Source organism: the organism of the source record quoted next, unplaced genomic scaffold, assembly GCF_019419815.1.
Source record: "Pyrus x bretschneideri cultivar Hongxiangsu unplaced genomic scaffold, Pyrus_bretschneideri_v1 Contig2, whole genome shotgun sequence".
In the NCBI taxonomy this organism is placed as follows: Eukaryota; Viridiplantae; Streptophyta; class Magnoliopsida; order Rosales; family Rosaceae; genus Pyrus; species Pyrus x bretschneideri.
The window spans coordinates 9,941,363-9,958,299 of record NW_025999501.1 but is presented as its reverse complement, the minus strand read 5'-3'; the positions used below and the strand labels follow the sequence as shown (position 1 = coordinate 9,958,299).

The following is a 16,937-nucleotide window of genomic DNA, read 5'->3' as shown; positions in this document are numbered from 1 at the left end:
TGTGTGTCTAGGATTTGCATGGACCTTAGTATTTATACTAGTTAAGGCATTAGGGTTTTCGTCCACAAAGAAATCTCAAATCCCACTTTCTTAATTAGCCTACCAGTTAGGTATCATAAATACATATTTATCAAGGATTCAATCAGCCTTATTTGGATTCCAAGACACACATTCATAAGGCTGATATAAAGAGATCAAATCACAATCTTAGCATCTCTATTACTTTCCTATTACAGTGTAGACCATTTAAAGGTTTATTTATATTGGATTAAATCCAACATGTATTTCGTTTCTGTTAATAAATCGTATTGAATGTTATCAGATCTCTACGTATTAGAGAATTGATTTGATTAAGAATTGTCATTGCATTGTATATGAAAAGGGTGTACGAAAAGCATAATTAAGCTTCCATTAAACACTTAACAAGAAGAATAGAAAAGATTGCTTCTGGTTTTCTTTATTCTTTCAATAATTAACTGTGTTTACACGATTTTATAGACTGAGAAACCGACAAGTTTCTTCACAGAAACTGAAGATACATACGATTTTCCTAAATTCAATTTACTACAAGGAGTACGCTAGCTACTAAGTACAAAGCTCAAAATCCTTATTGCAAAACTTTATTATCAAATTAACTCGGCTATTATCCTCGAAAACACATCGTCATCACCATCATACTGATCAATGCTTGATGAAAACCCGCTCACGGGCCCAGAGGACTTGAATGCCATCAGATCATCAGGTGACACGAGATAATCACTCGGTAGCCATTGGTTGTCGTGGCTTGTCAGTGTATGATCACTTGTTGCCTTGACAATCAGTTCTTCTTTAACTGATGATGAAGCAAAGGATGCGAAAAATGGGTGCTCTTGTTTATTTGTCAAACAATTGGCGTTGTCAAAACTAATGAACATTGAAGAATCTCTATGATTTGTGCAATCCAAGACCAGGTCAGAAGTTTTGAAGTAGTCTCTGCACGTGTGGGTGCCATAATATGTGGTTCGTAACACTGATGGATGATCTTGAACTTGTTGAACATGCTTGGTTGCTTTGCACCCTTGGTCGAATTTGTGAGTGCATCTAAAGTAGTTCCTGCATACACATAACATAACTATGGTCAACTTCATTTCTTGTAATTATTACCATTGTAACTATTGAAATTTGTTTCTATTTTACAAGGTAAATCGTATATATGTATGTACCTAGGATGCTTCTCATTGTGGATAACTTTATTTCCGTACTTTCTCCATGCATGACCATCGTCAATCAAACCAGGAGTATCTCTAGTCCAAGAGTCTGTAGTGTTTCTGCAAGGAATCAACAAGTTGCAACTCTTTGTTAGAACTTTTAAATCAATAAATTGGGCAGAATTCCCATCTATTTTTTGATAAAATGTACGGTTAACGTTAACCGGTAATGCTGGCATTATGCTCCCATGGTAAGAAGGATAGGAATGGATATTTAGATCATTAAATACAAGGAACAACTGAAGCATCCAAATTTTGTTAGAATATAGCATAACATGAACATATAAGAGCAAGTGGTATTCTTCACTCTTTTGTCTCAATAGAAATTTCTATCCATTATTGAATAGAAAAATACAATTATATTCATCCACAGGAATCTAACAGTTGTTCACACATCCACATAAATCTAACAACTGTTATGAACAAATTAATTACAGTTATTCTTATCACGGGTGGGTCATTAGTTCTCAAAGAGACTATTTAGTATTGTAGGTTTCATAAATAAATGTTTGAAATTGAACAATCAAGTAATCATACATGGAAAGATCCTTTTACTGGAAAAAAATAACAATATGTTAATGCAGATGTTGATGATCATATTACCTAGGTAGTAATTAATTAGAAAAATATAACTAATTACCTTCTCTTGTAAGAACCTCTACCATCCTTGAAGGTTGAAGTGCTCTTACAACTGATCTCCTCCTCAGTATAATCTTCAGACTTAATAGCAGCTGCATGATCATGATTAGCATCCCAAGATGATAAATCAGCACCACCACCACTAACAACACTACCACCGTCATTAACACCACTACCACCACCACCACTAACACTACTACTATTTCCTTGAATCTGATCAGAAACAAACTCCTGATCAGACTCCTTCCCATTTAAAATCAAAAGGGTATTAACAAAACCTTCAGCCGATCCCTCATCATCACCGTTAACAACTGACCTGTTATCATAAGCCGTACTAAGTTGACTTGCCAGTTCACGGCCTTGGATCAACTCCTCCATAACCCTCTCCCTATTTGAGAGCACACTGTCCGACCACGACCACTCCATTAATCCTAATCTCCTGCTTAACTAACTAATATAGCGATTAAAAGTTAATTAATCTCTCTGGTTTATGTGAGGGTTTATGGTTTTGTTAGCTGTAGCCAAAGTGTTGGATGGGAGGTATCCTTTTATATCCGTCAAAAAAACTCCTTTGACATTGCAATTAATCTTAAATTGATCTATGAAATAGCAATATTAAAAGATGAGGTATGAATTATTACGTGATCCAAAGTTGAGATGATAAAATGTAATTTACTATATGCCACAATTTTATTTGTTACTAATGCGGCCTATTGAATTTAAATGTTAAATCTTTTTCCTTTTCAATGAATGGAGAAATTTTTTAGTGTGATGAATAGTATACCAACTGTCAAAATATAAATCAATGAAAATTTTTGTTTTTAAGTTTCAACTAATTGTATTATCACTTGGTTTATCGAGCCGTATTCCTAGCATATTGAAAAATTTCTCCAATAAATGTGTTAAATATTTATTTTATTAAGATAGTGGGCGCCATAATTACATTAATTATTAAAAAAAATCAAAATTGGTCTATTGGTTGTCAATATGACCCATGTATTAAAAAAAAATTTAAAGGCATTTGACTCTATCTTTGTTTTTTGTAAAAAACAAGAAGTTAAATGACTCAACTGCTACGTCATGTACGTCATTTCATTTTAGAACACTTTAATGTGTTTTATTTCTAGTTAGTATATTTGACATCATGTGCTCATGTTGAAGGAAGGAGAAGTGAAAGTCCAGTAATTCGACACCAACCCCGCCATTCAGGTTTATCTTTCCTACCAATCGCTGGATGAGCCCTCGACATAATTCTATATTTGGTTGACTGTTCCACACGCTGTTGTTCTATACTTGTTGCTATAGTACGACATGTTTTACGACGTCATTGATGAGGTAACCCTAGTGTCGTCAGCCACGTGTTCTTACCTGGCCGTGCTCGAAATGTATTTATTTACTTTGATTAATTTTATTTTTTATAATATTAGCTAACTAACAAAACAAATTCACTAGTTGTTGGGCCATCTATATTATCTTATTATCCTAATTCTGAAATTATACTCTCTTCCCCTTTGGGCGAATTACGATTGCATCCTTTAGAATTGTGCTCTTGGAGCGTTTGAGAGGTGGAGACTTTAGTTATATATGGCAAAGAGAGTTGCATTAGGGTTGTTAATAAGACGACACTAAGGTGGTAGTTTACATCTCCAACGTGGCTGTGAAATCCCGTATATTACTATAATATATATGTGTGTGTTTCTCTTATTATTCAGTTTTACTATTTCATTTTCGTATCGCTTGGAATTATCAACCTGTCACCTTTATAACCAATAGGAAACCATGTTTTTACATCTTATCTTAGTTAGATTTTTGACGTGGCCTATTCCGGAGCAGCTGATTAAAATGGCGTTAGTAGTTGTTAAACCCATGGAGGTACGGAAATTATTATTTGCGTGCAGCAGTACCAGGTGTTTGGTTTATTAGGTATTAGAGGTGAGTAAACACTTTGATGCCACGACTATCATATATGCTGGTGACTTATCTTCTTCTTATTGTACTTTCAAAAGACAGAGCCCCTAAGTAACTCAGTAGCTTCAGTTTCAACCAATTAGAGTCTTTGGGGTGCCGACTATTTGAGACCATAAATAGGAGCATGTCCAATTGTTTTACAACAGAGAAAATAACGAGGAGCATACAGTGCATGCAGTAAGAGTTCACGTAGAGATTATATATACTTATATACATAGAGAGAGCGGAGAGAAAGTATTTGGTTGTCTCGGTGGGATTCGGTAGATAACTTGTCTTGCTGAGGTTCTAGCTATCAATCGAGGTGAGTGGTTTATGTAATGCTTTCAAAATATTCTTATTTTCCTATAAATGTGAAAACCATTAGCTATCGTGGGTTTTGATCTATTTCCAAATATCTCTCTATTTCAAGTCAAGTATGTTGGATTTGTTGAAATGTTTTCGGAGTTATTATATATGGTGATATGTGAATAATTGGAAATGCTTATGGAGCATATGAACTTTAGTGTTGGGCTATCCTAGGGATAAACATATGGCACATGGTGACATTAGGGCAGAATGACCAATTTAGGGGTCATGTGGTGAGCTACATATTATGAAGTATAACCAACATGTGAAGGGATGATGCGATGTGGAATTATGTCACTAAAGCTTTGATATTGTTCTCATATTTTCTAGCCTGTGTAAAACGGCATCGGTTGATTGGCATATTACATATTTTACTCATTGGGCAATGATGATTATTGCTTACTCCACCCTTTTATTTTATAGGTGAGTTATTTGGCAAGACAAGGACTAGACAAGCTGAGGTTATGTCATAAGAGCGAGATTTAAGAGTTTTATTATTTTTGTCCACATGGCCATGTTTGTCTGCTACGCTTTTAATGGTGAGATGCCTTGATTTCTCCATCAACCCACAATAGACACGTACACAACGAGCACAGATATCACAACCGCTTCTATCTTGACCAAGGAGTCAGGAGACTGATGAAATTTTGAACCAAGCGCTTCTAGGAAGAAGGCCGACCACCCCAGAGCCCTACTTCAAACATTTTACAGAACACCTGATAACTATTTTTAGGGTCCAACCGACTCTTACAACTCCATGCCCAAGAAAGAACCTTTGACCAAGGAGTTGGGAAACTTGTTAACACACGGTCTTTTTGGGACCTTTCGACCCCTAAAATAGTACTGGCCTAAGAAACACCTAGTAATGGCCCAAAGCCAATCCAAAGAAGGAAAAGATGACCAAGGGAACTAGGGAGATAGCTCCGAGTGTTGTGGACGTTCGCTTGACGGTTGGGTCTGACTATTAGCAAAGAGTACGAGCACCTTTTCATAAAGTAATTTCCGACCGCTGAAGGCAAGTTGGGAGACTGACAACTTTATAGAATGAAGTCCCTGAAGACAGGTCCACTCTGACACCAATCTAGAGCACATGTTGTCCATCAACAAGGATAAAAGCATTTAAGGGACATAAAGGATGTCAAACCAAGCACTCGGGATGATTTTTGTTGACTTAAAGACCAAGTAAGGTGCTCAATACGTGTTGGCCCAGGAAACCATGCAATTAGACCTGGGTAGATGTCATTTCGTCCCCATGTGTCGACTAAAGAATGATGGAGTAGCTAGTAAGATTATTGTGAGGCCAAACCTACTTTTCCACCCCCTTAATATAGATAATATCATTTAAAAATAAAATAAAAAAAATAAAAAACCGTATTAGAAGCAGGAGTGTCTACTTTTTATTTGACTTTTATACATTTCATGTCCCCTGCCGTAAATCATCCAACAAACTTCCTGTTTCTACTTTAGTACGACAGAGATAATCAAACAGCCATGGTTGGTTGACATGGTTTTGATGGGCCAATGGACTCATATGATGATCACGATCACTTGTTGGTATTTTTTCTTTGATGATCAAATCTTCTTCAAATGATGTGAAGGATGAAAAAAAAAAAGGTGCTCTTGTTTGTTTGAGACATTGATAGTGTCGTCAATCCTTATGATCTTTGATGACTAGCCAGGAGTGGTAGCATTATGGATGAATTTTTGCCCGCACTCCCTCCATGCATGACCGTCGTCGGTCAGAGCAGCAGCATTTCTTGTCCAAAGAAGTCTTCCTGCAATTAATTAACAATTGTAACCTTGATTTGTTTAGAAATTAATTTCAAATTCATTCATCATTCATTTGAGCAAAATACCCACGTTCCAGTTGAAAATTCAAAGCTTCATGACGTAAAGAAATTTTCATTGTAATGGGAATATGGATAGTACATCACGTGTTTTTATGTAAGTGGTGGGAATTTTTTTTTTTTTTTTTTTTTTGTTATTAACTTTTTAACACACATATCCCACCATTTATATAGTGACACGTGGTGTACCACCCAGTGTGCCGGTCACACTGAAAAATCTCTCATGATGTAATCAAGTGACACATTTCTATCAATGTCAGTTAGGGTTCTCATGCGTCGTCAATCGTCATCGACCCCATAGAATTTTTTTTTTTTTATTGGAAAATTTTCCTGCTAGTTTCGTGGAAATTCATTCATAAAAATCTCAAATTGGGAGAGATGCACCTCCGCGGGAGACCAATATTATTTAGTTCAACTCTGGAAATTCGAATGCACGAAGTCAACATAGTGAAAAATAGGTCATGCGATGTGGTATACTATGTTCTCCCTAATATTGTATAAAAAATATATTGGAAAAGAAGAAGTAATATTGCTAGTAGACATATTTAATTGTATTAGAAAATAATCATTCTACAATGCTAGAACATCAAGTTTACATGACTAAATTATGTTTTAGGATATTAAATTAATTAGTAATCAATCAAGGAGCCTTTTTTTAGGGAAACCTTGACAGTACGAGATAAATTTTGTTGAATCAGAAAAAAAAAAAAAAAAAAAAAAAACAACAACAACACCTTGTCAAGGAAGACAAAGTAATTCAAAACGGAGGAATTTATATAACACAGACTTGATAAGCAAAGCCGTATTTCACAAATAGATGTTAGTAGTTTTCAAGTGGGAATTACACATATTGGGGAGTTTTGATCTAGATAGTCTGCCCCTGGCTTGTAGTCTATTTTTGATGAGCAGCCAACTAGAATATTGATAATAGGGGTTTAAGAAACTTAGCTTTAGATAACCTATAAGTACATTTGTAATTTGTCAACGTTTATGTGGATAAGTCGGCAAATTATGTAACAACAAATTTGCTGTTTTGTTGGGGTATTTAATCGGTTGTAAGAATTAAGGTTGCGACATGTATTTGGAGGAAAGTTCAAATTATGTCGGGGCCTGTATGTTAAACTCCCGCAACTAAGGCCATCTCCAACCGAAGGGTCCATAAGGCTGAAAATAGCCCGAAAATGTTCTCCAACCGAGGAGGGTCAGGCCAGAGGGCTCGTGGGCCCCACTGGACAAAAAAGGGCCATAGGGCCAACCAGTTGGCCTCAGGCCGAGCTCCAATTCAAATTTGTAACGACTAGTTGCTGACGTCAGTTAGCCGTTATTTTTAATTTTTTTTCACAAGTTTATTTATTTATTTATTTATTATTATTTTTTTTACAAAATTTGTTTTAAACCTTGTAAAAATTCTTTTTTGTTTTTTCCCTATAACTTCTAAACCATTAAACATTACATAACATTAAATAACATGAAACAACATTAAACAATATTAAACAACATTAAAAAGAAGCATTTAACAACATGAAACTTAACTGCTGGATTTGAATTTAAATTGTAGTTTTTAAATAATAAATTATGTTTGGCCCTTGATTGGAGACAGTTTTTTGTGACATGGCTAAAACGAGCCCTATAGAGGCAAATATGACCATGTACTGTTCATTAAAATATTAATATCTTAGAGGACCAAAGGGCCAAAATGAATCATCTGACCAACCTTCAGTTAGAGATGGCCTAACCCCATCTCCTTCTACTTTTTCTTTCTTTCATTTTAAATATAAATTTTGTTCTTAATGAAGACTCTCTTTGCTTTTTTAATTTCCTCTCCTCTTCTCTCTGACTATGAAACTTTACTCTTTCATACTCTCATCGTCACTCACTATACGACTCTAGCACATGTTCGCCGGTCTATCATCCTTAACCCTATAGGAGTTAGTACAAATGATTATTAAATTATTGATGTCACTAGACTATCTAGATAGATAGAAATAAGTGATTCAAAAACTCTAAATTAAAAGTAGTTTGAATTATCACAAAGGAAAAAAGTAATCTTGAACAACATGCTCCGTTTGTCAACAATTCCCGTCAACAAGTACTGCTGTATCACAATTTATATAGTTACAAATTGCCCCAAAACAAAAAGTGTGGTTTTATGCAACCGTTTGAAGAGAGGAATTTCTTTAATAGAAATTCAACTTTCATACAAGCGATGCTCAAATGGGTTTGTTGGAAAGCTCAAAGTACTTTCAATATTCTTTTACTATGGTCTCGTTTGGGATGAATTGGATTGGAATGAATTGTATATTATTTTTAAAGAATGTGTAAATAAACACATGAGAAAGTAAGAGCTGCGATAATTCTAATATTGTTACACAAATTAGAAAATTTTCAGTACACATTTCATGCAAGTAATCATGCTTCGTATATGAAAATGAAGTGGAAGTAGGAAGCATGGTTATATTTAAATATATTTAGTAGAAGGGACATTTTGATATAAGCACTTCATTTCTGAATTATATATTAAGACTAAATAGTTGTTTCTTTTAGAGATTTGATAAAGAGTAGTGTTACATTTATCATCTATTTGTATAATTCTTGTACCATCTGATTCATCTCTCTAGTATGTTGGCATACTGACCTTCAATTCAAGATATTTATTTTAAATTTATTCTTCATTACAACTAGCGAAATATTAATTTTCAAATTCTCAAGTTGTTGGGAAAATGGGACATCAAATACTCCATCTCATCCCAACCTTAAACTAATTTTGTCTTTTATTGGTCCAAATATAATTTCATTTGAGACACAAAGCTTTCGTACGTGGTTTTACTCTGCCAAAGTTTTTTCAGAGCCGCCCCCGTACTAACCTGCTCTGTTTGTATTTATGGCATATTCATAGAATTTTGTGTTCATGATTGAATTTATTTATATTATCAATCATTGTGTAAAGATTGTCTTAACAAAAAAACAATTAAAATTAAGATCGTTTAATCAATCAATTGTAACAAATAGATAGAAGGTTTATAATATTTTTACTAAATTCGTCCATTTATTTTTATACACTTACCATCTATTTGTGCAATCACTTGTACCATCTGGTCCATCTCTCTAATATGTTGGCATACTGACCTTCTGGATATTTATTTTAAATTTATTCTTCATTACAACTAGCAAAATATTAATTTAGAAAATCTCTAAGTTGTTGGGAAAATGGGACATCAAGTACTATATCTTATCCCAACCTTAAAACTAATTTTGTCTTTTTATTGGTCAAAATAATTTCATTTGAGACACAAAGCTTTCATACGTGGTTTTACTTGGCCAACGTTTTTTCAGAGCCGCCCCATACTAACGTGCCCTATATGTAGCAAATACATTGTGATCTATTCACATAATTTGTGCTTATAATCGGATCCATTTATATTATTAATTACTATGCAAAGATCGTCTCAGTGAAAAATCAATTAAAACTAAAATCGTTTAATTAATCAATTATAGAAAATAGATAGAAGGTTCATAATATTTTTACTAAATTCGTCCATTTGTTTTTATACTGTTTCGATGATTAAATGATCTTAATTTTAATTAATTTTTATTATAAAGATGATTTTTATATAATAATTTATAATATAATCAGTTTCAATTATAAACATAAAGTTTCGTGAATAAGCCAATAAATAATTTAAAGAGGAGTTCCTCCTTAATCCTTAACCAACCAAGCAACTGCATGCCCACCTCATTTATGGGCTCTGAATCTTGTTATTGATATGAGTTTACGGTTACCATAATATTTTTCCTCTTTTTTTTTACTTTTTTTTTTCGCATGTTTTCTATGGGGTAATTAATTAGTATAATCTCTTCTTGCTGACTTTGGGGACTGAGAGAATGCAAATCACTCTACCCTTGTGATTTAGACAGCTCTTTACCAGGGCTTTTAATCCCTGAAAACTCCCTTTTCTTTTATCTTTCTGGCAAAAATCCAACATGGTTAATCATCAAAATTATTGCAAAACTACTAATGGTGTCACTCATTACTACAGTCTGGTAGTATTTTTTTTTACTTGGAATGAGAGGTTTTAGGCTCGAATCTCGTGAATGACGAATTCAATACAAAATTAGACTGCTCATTGTGTAGCTTAACCGAATTCTCCCTCTCTTTATGTAAAATATTGATGTACTAAAAAAAAAAACTACTAATGGTTAGAACAATTACTGGTTCAAACTTTTAAAAATATGAAAAGCCAACATAGTTTTTCATTTTTGTTATCTTTTGATAAAAGTGATTTTGGGAATGAAGAAATTAGAAACAATACTAGACTTAGAAAAACTTCTCAAGCACTATTATATTTTTCTCTTTTTTTGCAAAATAATATCCATTGACATGAACATTGTTCTCGCATCAGTTTCACAGAACCTTGACTAATCAAAGTTTCTAATCCCAAACTTGGAAATGACGTCCCATCGTTTTTGTCTGTAGCATAATATGATTGCTGAAGATTGGTGGGCTTCTCTATCCTTTTTTTATCCTTTTGTTTGTCAAAGGCGACCTCCTATGCTTGAGGCACAAAAACAATAGCTCAGCAAACAAAGCAGATAAAAGATATTTGGACCAAGCCAATACAAAGTGAAGGGGTATATATATTTTAGACCAATATGTATTGCACTAAGATAATATTCTATTAAAAAACATACTAGCTCGGTGCTTATTCTCTTCCTACCTGTCCCATTGAGAAAAAACAAAACCCTAGTTTCCTTCTAATCCTTTTTGCTTTTTTTGCCTAATTCTATTCTTTTTATAGACCATATATGTTAGTTTAATGATCACGTAGTCCCAAAGATAACTTTGTCTTATATTTCTGTTTTTTATATATTAGAAAAATTCAGTTGTGTTTTCTTATACACGTTAAATTGGACCCAATTTTTTAATGTCGGATAGAATTCTCCAACTTTTGCGTCTTCCTATAGTACTTTCGTGTGTTGGTAATATGAAAAGTATTCTAACACTTGCACATACAAGGTCTCTTCACTCTTTGACCTGAGATTCATATTCTTACTAAAGTGTTCATGAGACTTAGTCATAGTGTTAATTGACACATTTCTATGCGAAATATTTTTATTTCCCTGAGACTAGAATTTCTAAAAGCTATTTGTTTAAGGATTTGATTTCCAAGGAGAAACCATTCTTATTAACAAACTTGGCTGTGGTTTCAATAATACAGGTATTTTAATCGTTAAATCTTTTATTTTCAATCACAACCATTTATTTTATATATTGTTGAATAATATGTATCATTAAAATAAAATGACTTGGAAAACAGTAGTCTTTTTCCTTCCCAAGCACTCTCTGTATTTTTGGATGTATACGTCTAGCGATACAAAATTTCAAATGGCTCGAGTGCCGCTCCAGCTACTATATGCCTAGTGTTCCATGTCCCTTGACCACAGACTGTTTTCATGTATATGTCTAAGTTCTAATACAGAAAGAGATTCCTACCAGAAGTACTCTTCGGATCATCCTCTTTTCTGCCAGAAGTACTCTTTGGATCATGCCTTTTAAATATATATGTTCATCACTGCTTTATTGACATAAACATATATACAATCACATGACCAACTCATAATTTTCACCTAAGGTTAGATAAAATACAAATGAGAATTGTCACATAGATTACTATAAACCTCATTAATTTGCATAATGTTCTGTCTGCTGCATGCTTTCTGTTATTCTCAGTTGTTAATAAACAAGTTATGCCTCAGTTCTTCATTGTTAACTAGTCATGCATAATTAAATGACCAATGAGGAAAACAAAATTGTAGACAAAAAACCAAATTACAATTTATCTTATGCCAAGCTCACGACAATATTAGAAAAAAAATATATGCCACCTTACACATGCTTGAACCAAAATAGCCATACCAATAGTGCTACACATGCCATTTGTTTAATATATATGTTTCCAAAATTTATATTGACTTACTTTCATTTATTTGGAAATATATTAAATTCATTGAGATGCATGTATTGATATATAACTAGCATATCATTGCAACACAATTTTAATACGTGTTATCATAATCATATATTTACACAATATCAACAATAATTTTGAGAAATTCCATAAGAGAATCTGTTCTATCTCCAATCTCATTCAGTCAGAAATACGTCACACTATATGCGAATTCTTATGCTCATCATTTCTTAATTGCAATAATTTGGTTGCAGTCAAAATTGGGTTCTGAATAACAGCTGCTTATGTCAGTACGAAAACTTTTAAATGCCATCACAATAAAGAACTGAGGAACAAATAGTCAAGAATTGGTTTCTGAATATTAGTTACCTTTGCTTAATAATTTTCTTTCCCTCGATTAGTATGTCACTCGTGCATATATGAGTTTGTCATGTTTAAACCGTATATCTTCTCTCTGTTCTAATACCATATAGCTTTGATAGATGACTTCATCGAGCTTACTGAGTTGGAGGCGCTTCAGCTTATCAGTCTTCGAGTGCAAGATCAAAACAAAAATAAAAATAAAAAAAAAAAAATATATATTATATATATATATTCGCTTACAAAATTGACAACGACATTAGCAATTAGCGAAAAGTGGTTGTATTTATCACTATATCAATTCAAGCATGAAAATTGAAATAGAAACCTAAAACATGCCATGGTTTTCTAGTAGTCATAACTAATTCGATAAAGTAACGTGTGAATGCAAATTTCTTCCTTCTTGTTCTTGGACAAAATTGCACCTACAAAATAAATAACACCTTAGGTCAAGGCCAAAAGTGTCATGCGCCCATGATGAAGGGGGGCATTTGGCCGAAGAACCTCCAACGTTAGAATTTTGAGGGAAAAATGTTGAGAATTTAGAGAATTTAGTAAGAGGATTCAACTTGGGTTTTTGGAGAAAATGGGGTGATATTTATAGGGGTGTGGCCGGCCCCTTTGGGAGAGATGGGGACCGGGCACCTGGGTGGTTTTTTGGGTGTGATTCACAATTTATTACTCTACTACAATATTAGCTTTAGGTGGCGGATGATGGTGGGGAATATTAGAAAAATCATGTCAGATAAATTATATCCAACACATCATTTAATTAGTGACGGATATTAGAAAAATCATGTCGGTTATATCCAACATAAAGTACTGGCGGATATTTAGTGGTGAATATTAACCTACAGGATTTTTGAAAATATTTTTGACAGATTCTGGCCGTTTTTTAGTTAATGGTGGCGGTTATAACAGATAGAAATTGACTATTATATTATTTTACTTTCTGGCGGTTATTATTTTAGTATTCTAGCAGTTATAACCAACAGAAATAAAAAATTTATTATTTTAAAATGTTATATTGATTCAAAATAAATAAATAAACACATATTTTAAATTATTTTTTTCCACTCATGACCCTAAAGTCTAATAAACCCAATTCCCACGAGCCATAAATTTTCTAAGAGAATAATAACAACATACTACAATATGAAGCTCTATCATTTTTGTAATAAGGATTATGCTTCCTCATAGACAAGCAACAAGATACAAAGAAATTCAAACAATTTTTTTCAATGCATCACAAAGCACATTATCTGGCACATAAACACACATGAACATCTGGTGTACTTTATCATGTCTGATTTTATTATTTTAAAATGTTATATTGATTATAAATAAATAAATAAATGAACACATGTTTTAAATATATTTTTTCACTCATGGCCCTATCGGATGTAACCGACACGAACAAAGCAAAATTTTGGACGGCCGCCAGAATAATCTCTAAATGTTTTTTTTTTGTTTTTTTTGCAATTTTTTACACATGCTATCTCGGAGTATATACAAACATATTTGACGGTTGGATCGTTGAAACTAGTTTTGTAAAATGCATATCCTATCAAATTGATAGATTTAAAAAACACTTAAGAGTTCATGTTATACTTCCATTAAGTATAAAATAAGATTTATTTACCAGTGTAAATATTTTAAATTGAAGCTCGAATTCATTCATTGCATTCTTATAGGATCGAGAAGTGTAGCTGCAAAAAATCATCAAAATTGGAGCTAAAATAACCGTTAAATTATGATTTTTTGTTTATAACCATCGAAAACTTTTGTTCCGTTACCTAATCTCTGAATGTTTCTTTTTTGCAATTTTTTACATATGCGATCTTGGAGTGTGTACAAACAAATTTGATAGTTGGATCGTTGAAAAACGTTTCATAGAATGCGTATCGCATCAAAACGGTAGATTAAACCAACACTTAGAGTTAATGTTATACTTTCATTAAGTATAAAAATCCACTGGTGTAAATATTTTAAATTGAAGATCGAATTCGTTCAATTCATTCTTATAAGGTCAAGGAGTGTAATTGTAAAAAATCATCAAAATCAGAGCTAAAATAACCGTTAAATTGTGATTTTTCGTTTATAACCGTCGAAAACTTTTGTTCTGTTACCTAATCTCTGAATGTTTGTTTTTTGTGATTTTTTACGTATGTGATCTCGGAGTGTGTACAAACAAGTTTGACGGTTAGATCATTGAAAAAAGTTTCATAGAATATGTATCGCGTCAAAACGGTAGATTAAATAAACACTTAAAGAGTTAATGTTATACTTCCATTAAGTATAAAATAAGATTTGTGTGGTATCCACTAGTGTAAATATTTTAAATTGAAGATCAAATTTATTCATTGCATTCTTATAAGGTCGAGGAGTGTAGCTGTAAAAAATAATTAAAATCGGAGCTAAAATAACCGTTAAATTGTGACTTTTCGTTTATAACCGTTGAAAACTTTTGTTCCGTTAAGTAATCTCTAAATGTTTGTTTTTTACGATTTTTTATGTATGCAACCTTGGAATGTGTACAAATAAGTTTGTCAGTTGGATCGTTGAAAAAAGTTTCGTATAATGCATATCGTGTCAAAACGGTAGATTAAACAAACACTTAGAGTTAATATTATACTTCCATTAAGTATAAAATAAGATTTTGTGGTATCCACCAGTGTAAATATTTTAAATTGAAGATCGAATTCGTTCATTGCATTCTTATATGGTCGAGGAGTGTAGATGTAAAAAAATCATCAAAACTGGAGCTAAAATAACCGTTAAATTGTGATTTTTCGTTTATAACCTGTCGAAAACTTTTGTTCCGTTACCTAATCTCTGAATGTTTTTTTTTTTTTTTGCAATTTTTTACTTATGCGATCTTATAGTATCTACAAACAAGTTTGACGGTTAGATCATTGAAACTAGTTTCGCATAATGCATATCTCTCTGTTAAATTTGCCTAAATTTTGAAGTGGAAAAAGTAATTTGTACTAAATTTTTATTTATGTTTTTCAAGTATTGATTAGACAATATTTAGTTTGTGTGATGACATTTTCATTGTACAATTATCTTTTTTTTTTCTTTATCGCATATTTTACGTGGGTTATTATCTATTAAACCAAACAATTATTTATTTAATTTTTAAAAATGTATTCTATTTAAATACATTTATTAAACCAAACAATTATTATTTTATTTTTTAAATCGTCACAAAATTTTTGGGGGGAATTTAAAATTTTGGAAGGGAATTTTGGGGGAATTGTTGCTGCCAATTTTTTTCTATTAGTTATAACCGACAGTAATGAAAATTTTCTGTCGGTTTATATTTTAAAAATTGTTTATGTCGGTTTAAACTGACAATAATGAAATTTTCCAAAATAAAACCACTCCATCTCTTTCTTGCATTCAATGTTTCAACGTCTGCAAGTTTTCTTACATATTTTTATGTCTCTAAAACTTGTTTGTTGATCTTTCTCTGCCGGTAATCCCACCGAGTTTCTCTTGGAGAATTCTGTATCAGAAACACCATAGGCGGTACTGCCTCCAGACTCTAACTCATTAGTTAACTACGCATAATCCCGATCTCTTGCATCTCTAAGATTGTTTGTTTATGAGCAAGCCACATAACCCATATGCATATATATGTTTTGACTTGTGGGTTTGTACAGGTTATGGATATAGCTGCTTCTGCTTCTGCTGGTGGCGGTGGTGGACCTGGTGGTGCTGCTGATGTCCACCCTTCTCGAGAAAAGTATGATGTGTTTAACACCATGGCTGCTTGGCTAGTTGATTTTAACACCATCATGATCCTACCTTTCAAGCTCCCCACTATTGGTAATAATCTCTCTCCTTCTTTTTAATTTCGTTGCTCTGTTCGGTTTTCAGTTTCAGTTTGCAGTTCTATATTTTTTTGGTTTTCATGGATGTATAGCTAACTTGTTTTTTTCCCTATTTTGTTGGGATTTCTTTATCTTAGGACCGAATGATGTTCGAATTCGAATTAAGGCTATCGGCATTTGCCGAAGTGATGTTCACTACCTCAAGACGATGAAATGTGCGGATTTTGAGGTTAAAGGGCCGATGGTGATCGAACATGAGCGCGCTGGGATCGTAGACAAAGTTGGGAGCGAGGTGAAGCATCGGGTGCCCGGTGACAGAGTGGCGGTCGAGCCCGGCATCAGCTACGCACATTGCCAGTAGTGCAAAGGAGGCCGCTACAATCTCTGCTCCGTGTTGACATCAATTAGTATTATTTATTCAATTATTAGTTTTGTTTATGTTTATTTAAATTGTTCTTTTTATATTTTTTTTATTATTAATATATTTCTTGTCAGTTTTATCCGACACAAAATGCTTTTATTTATTCCTTATTAATAAATTTCTTGTCAGTTTTATCCGACAGAGAATGCTCTTATTTATTCATTATTAATATATTCCCTATCGATTATATCCGACACAAGTTATGTTGATTTTAGAGTATTTTCTGTCGAAAAATTTATTTCCTGACACTGGCAATTCTGTCGCTTATTACATTCACCACTGCATCCATTTTCTGTTGGATTTTG

At 33.0% G+C, this 16,937-nt stretch overlaps 1 protein-coding gene across 1 annotated transcript; it reads right to left on the bottom strand.

The window, feature by feature from the left end:
* Window positions 1-626: 626 nt before the first annotated feature.
* Window positions 627-2,312, bottom strand: LOC103961221 (probable WRKY transcription factor 70). The gene is made up of 3 exons (XM_009373758.2): window positions 1,888-2,312; window positions 1,203-1,307; window positions 627-1,092 (listed from the first exon to the last, which is right to left on the bottom strand). The coding sequence occupies exons 1-3, from the start codon at window positions 2,310-2,312 to the stop codon at window positions 627-629; spliced, it is 996 nt and encodes a 331-aa protein (XP_009372033.2).
* Between the last annotated feature and the right edge of the window lie 14,625 nt (window positions 2,313-16,937).

What these genes read in the sequence shown, in the direction of transcription:
- LOC103961221 (XM_009373758.2), bottom strand. Translation starts at nt 2,312, where the DNA reads ATGGAGTGGTCGTGGTCGGACAGTGTGCTCTCAAATAGGGAGAGGGTT. An exon ending in AGAGGTTCTTACAAGAGAAG is followed by an intron (nt 1,308 to 1,887) that starts GTAATTAGTTAT and finishes GATTCCTTGCAG; the next exon opens with AAACACTACAGACTCTTGGA. An exon ending in CACAATGAGAAGCATCCTAG is followed by an intron (nt 1,093 to 1,202) that starts GTACATACATAT and finishes ATGTGTATGCAG; the next exon opens with GAACTACTTTAGATGCACTC.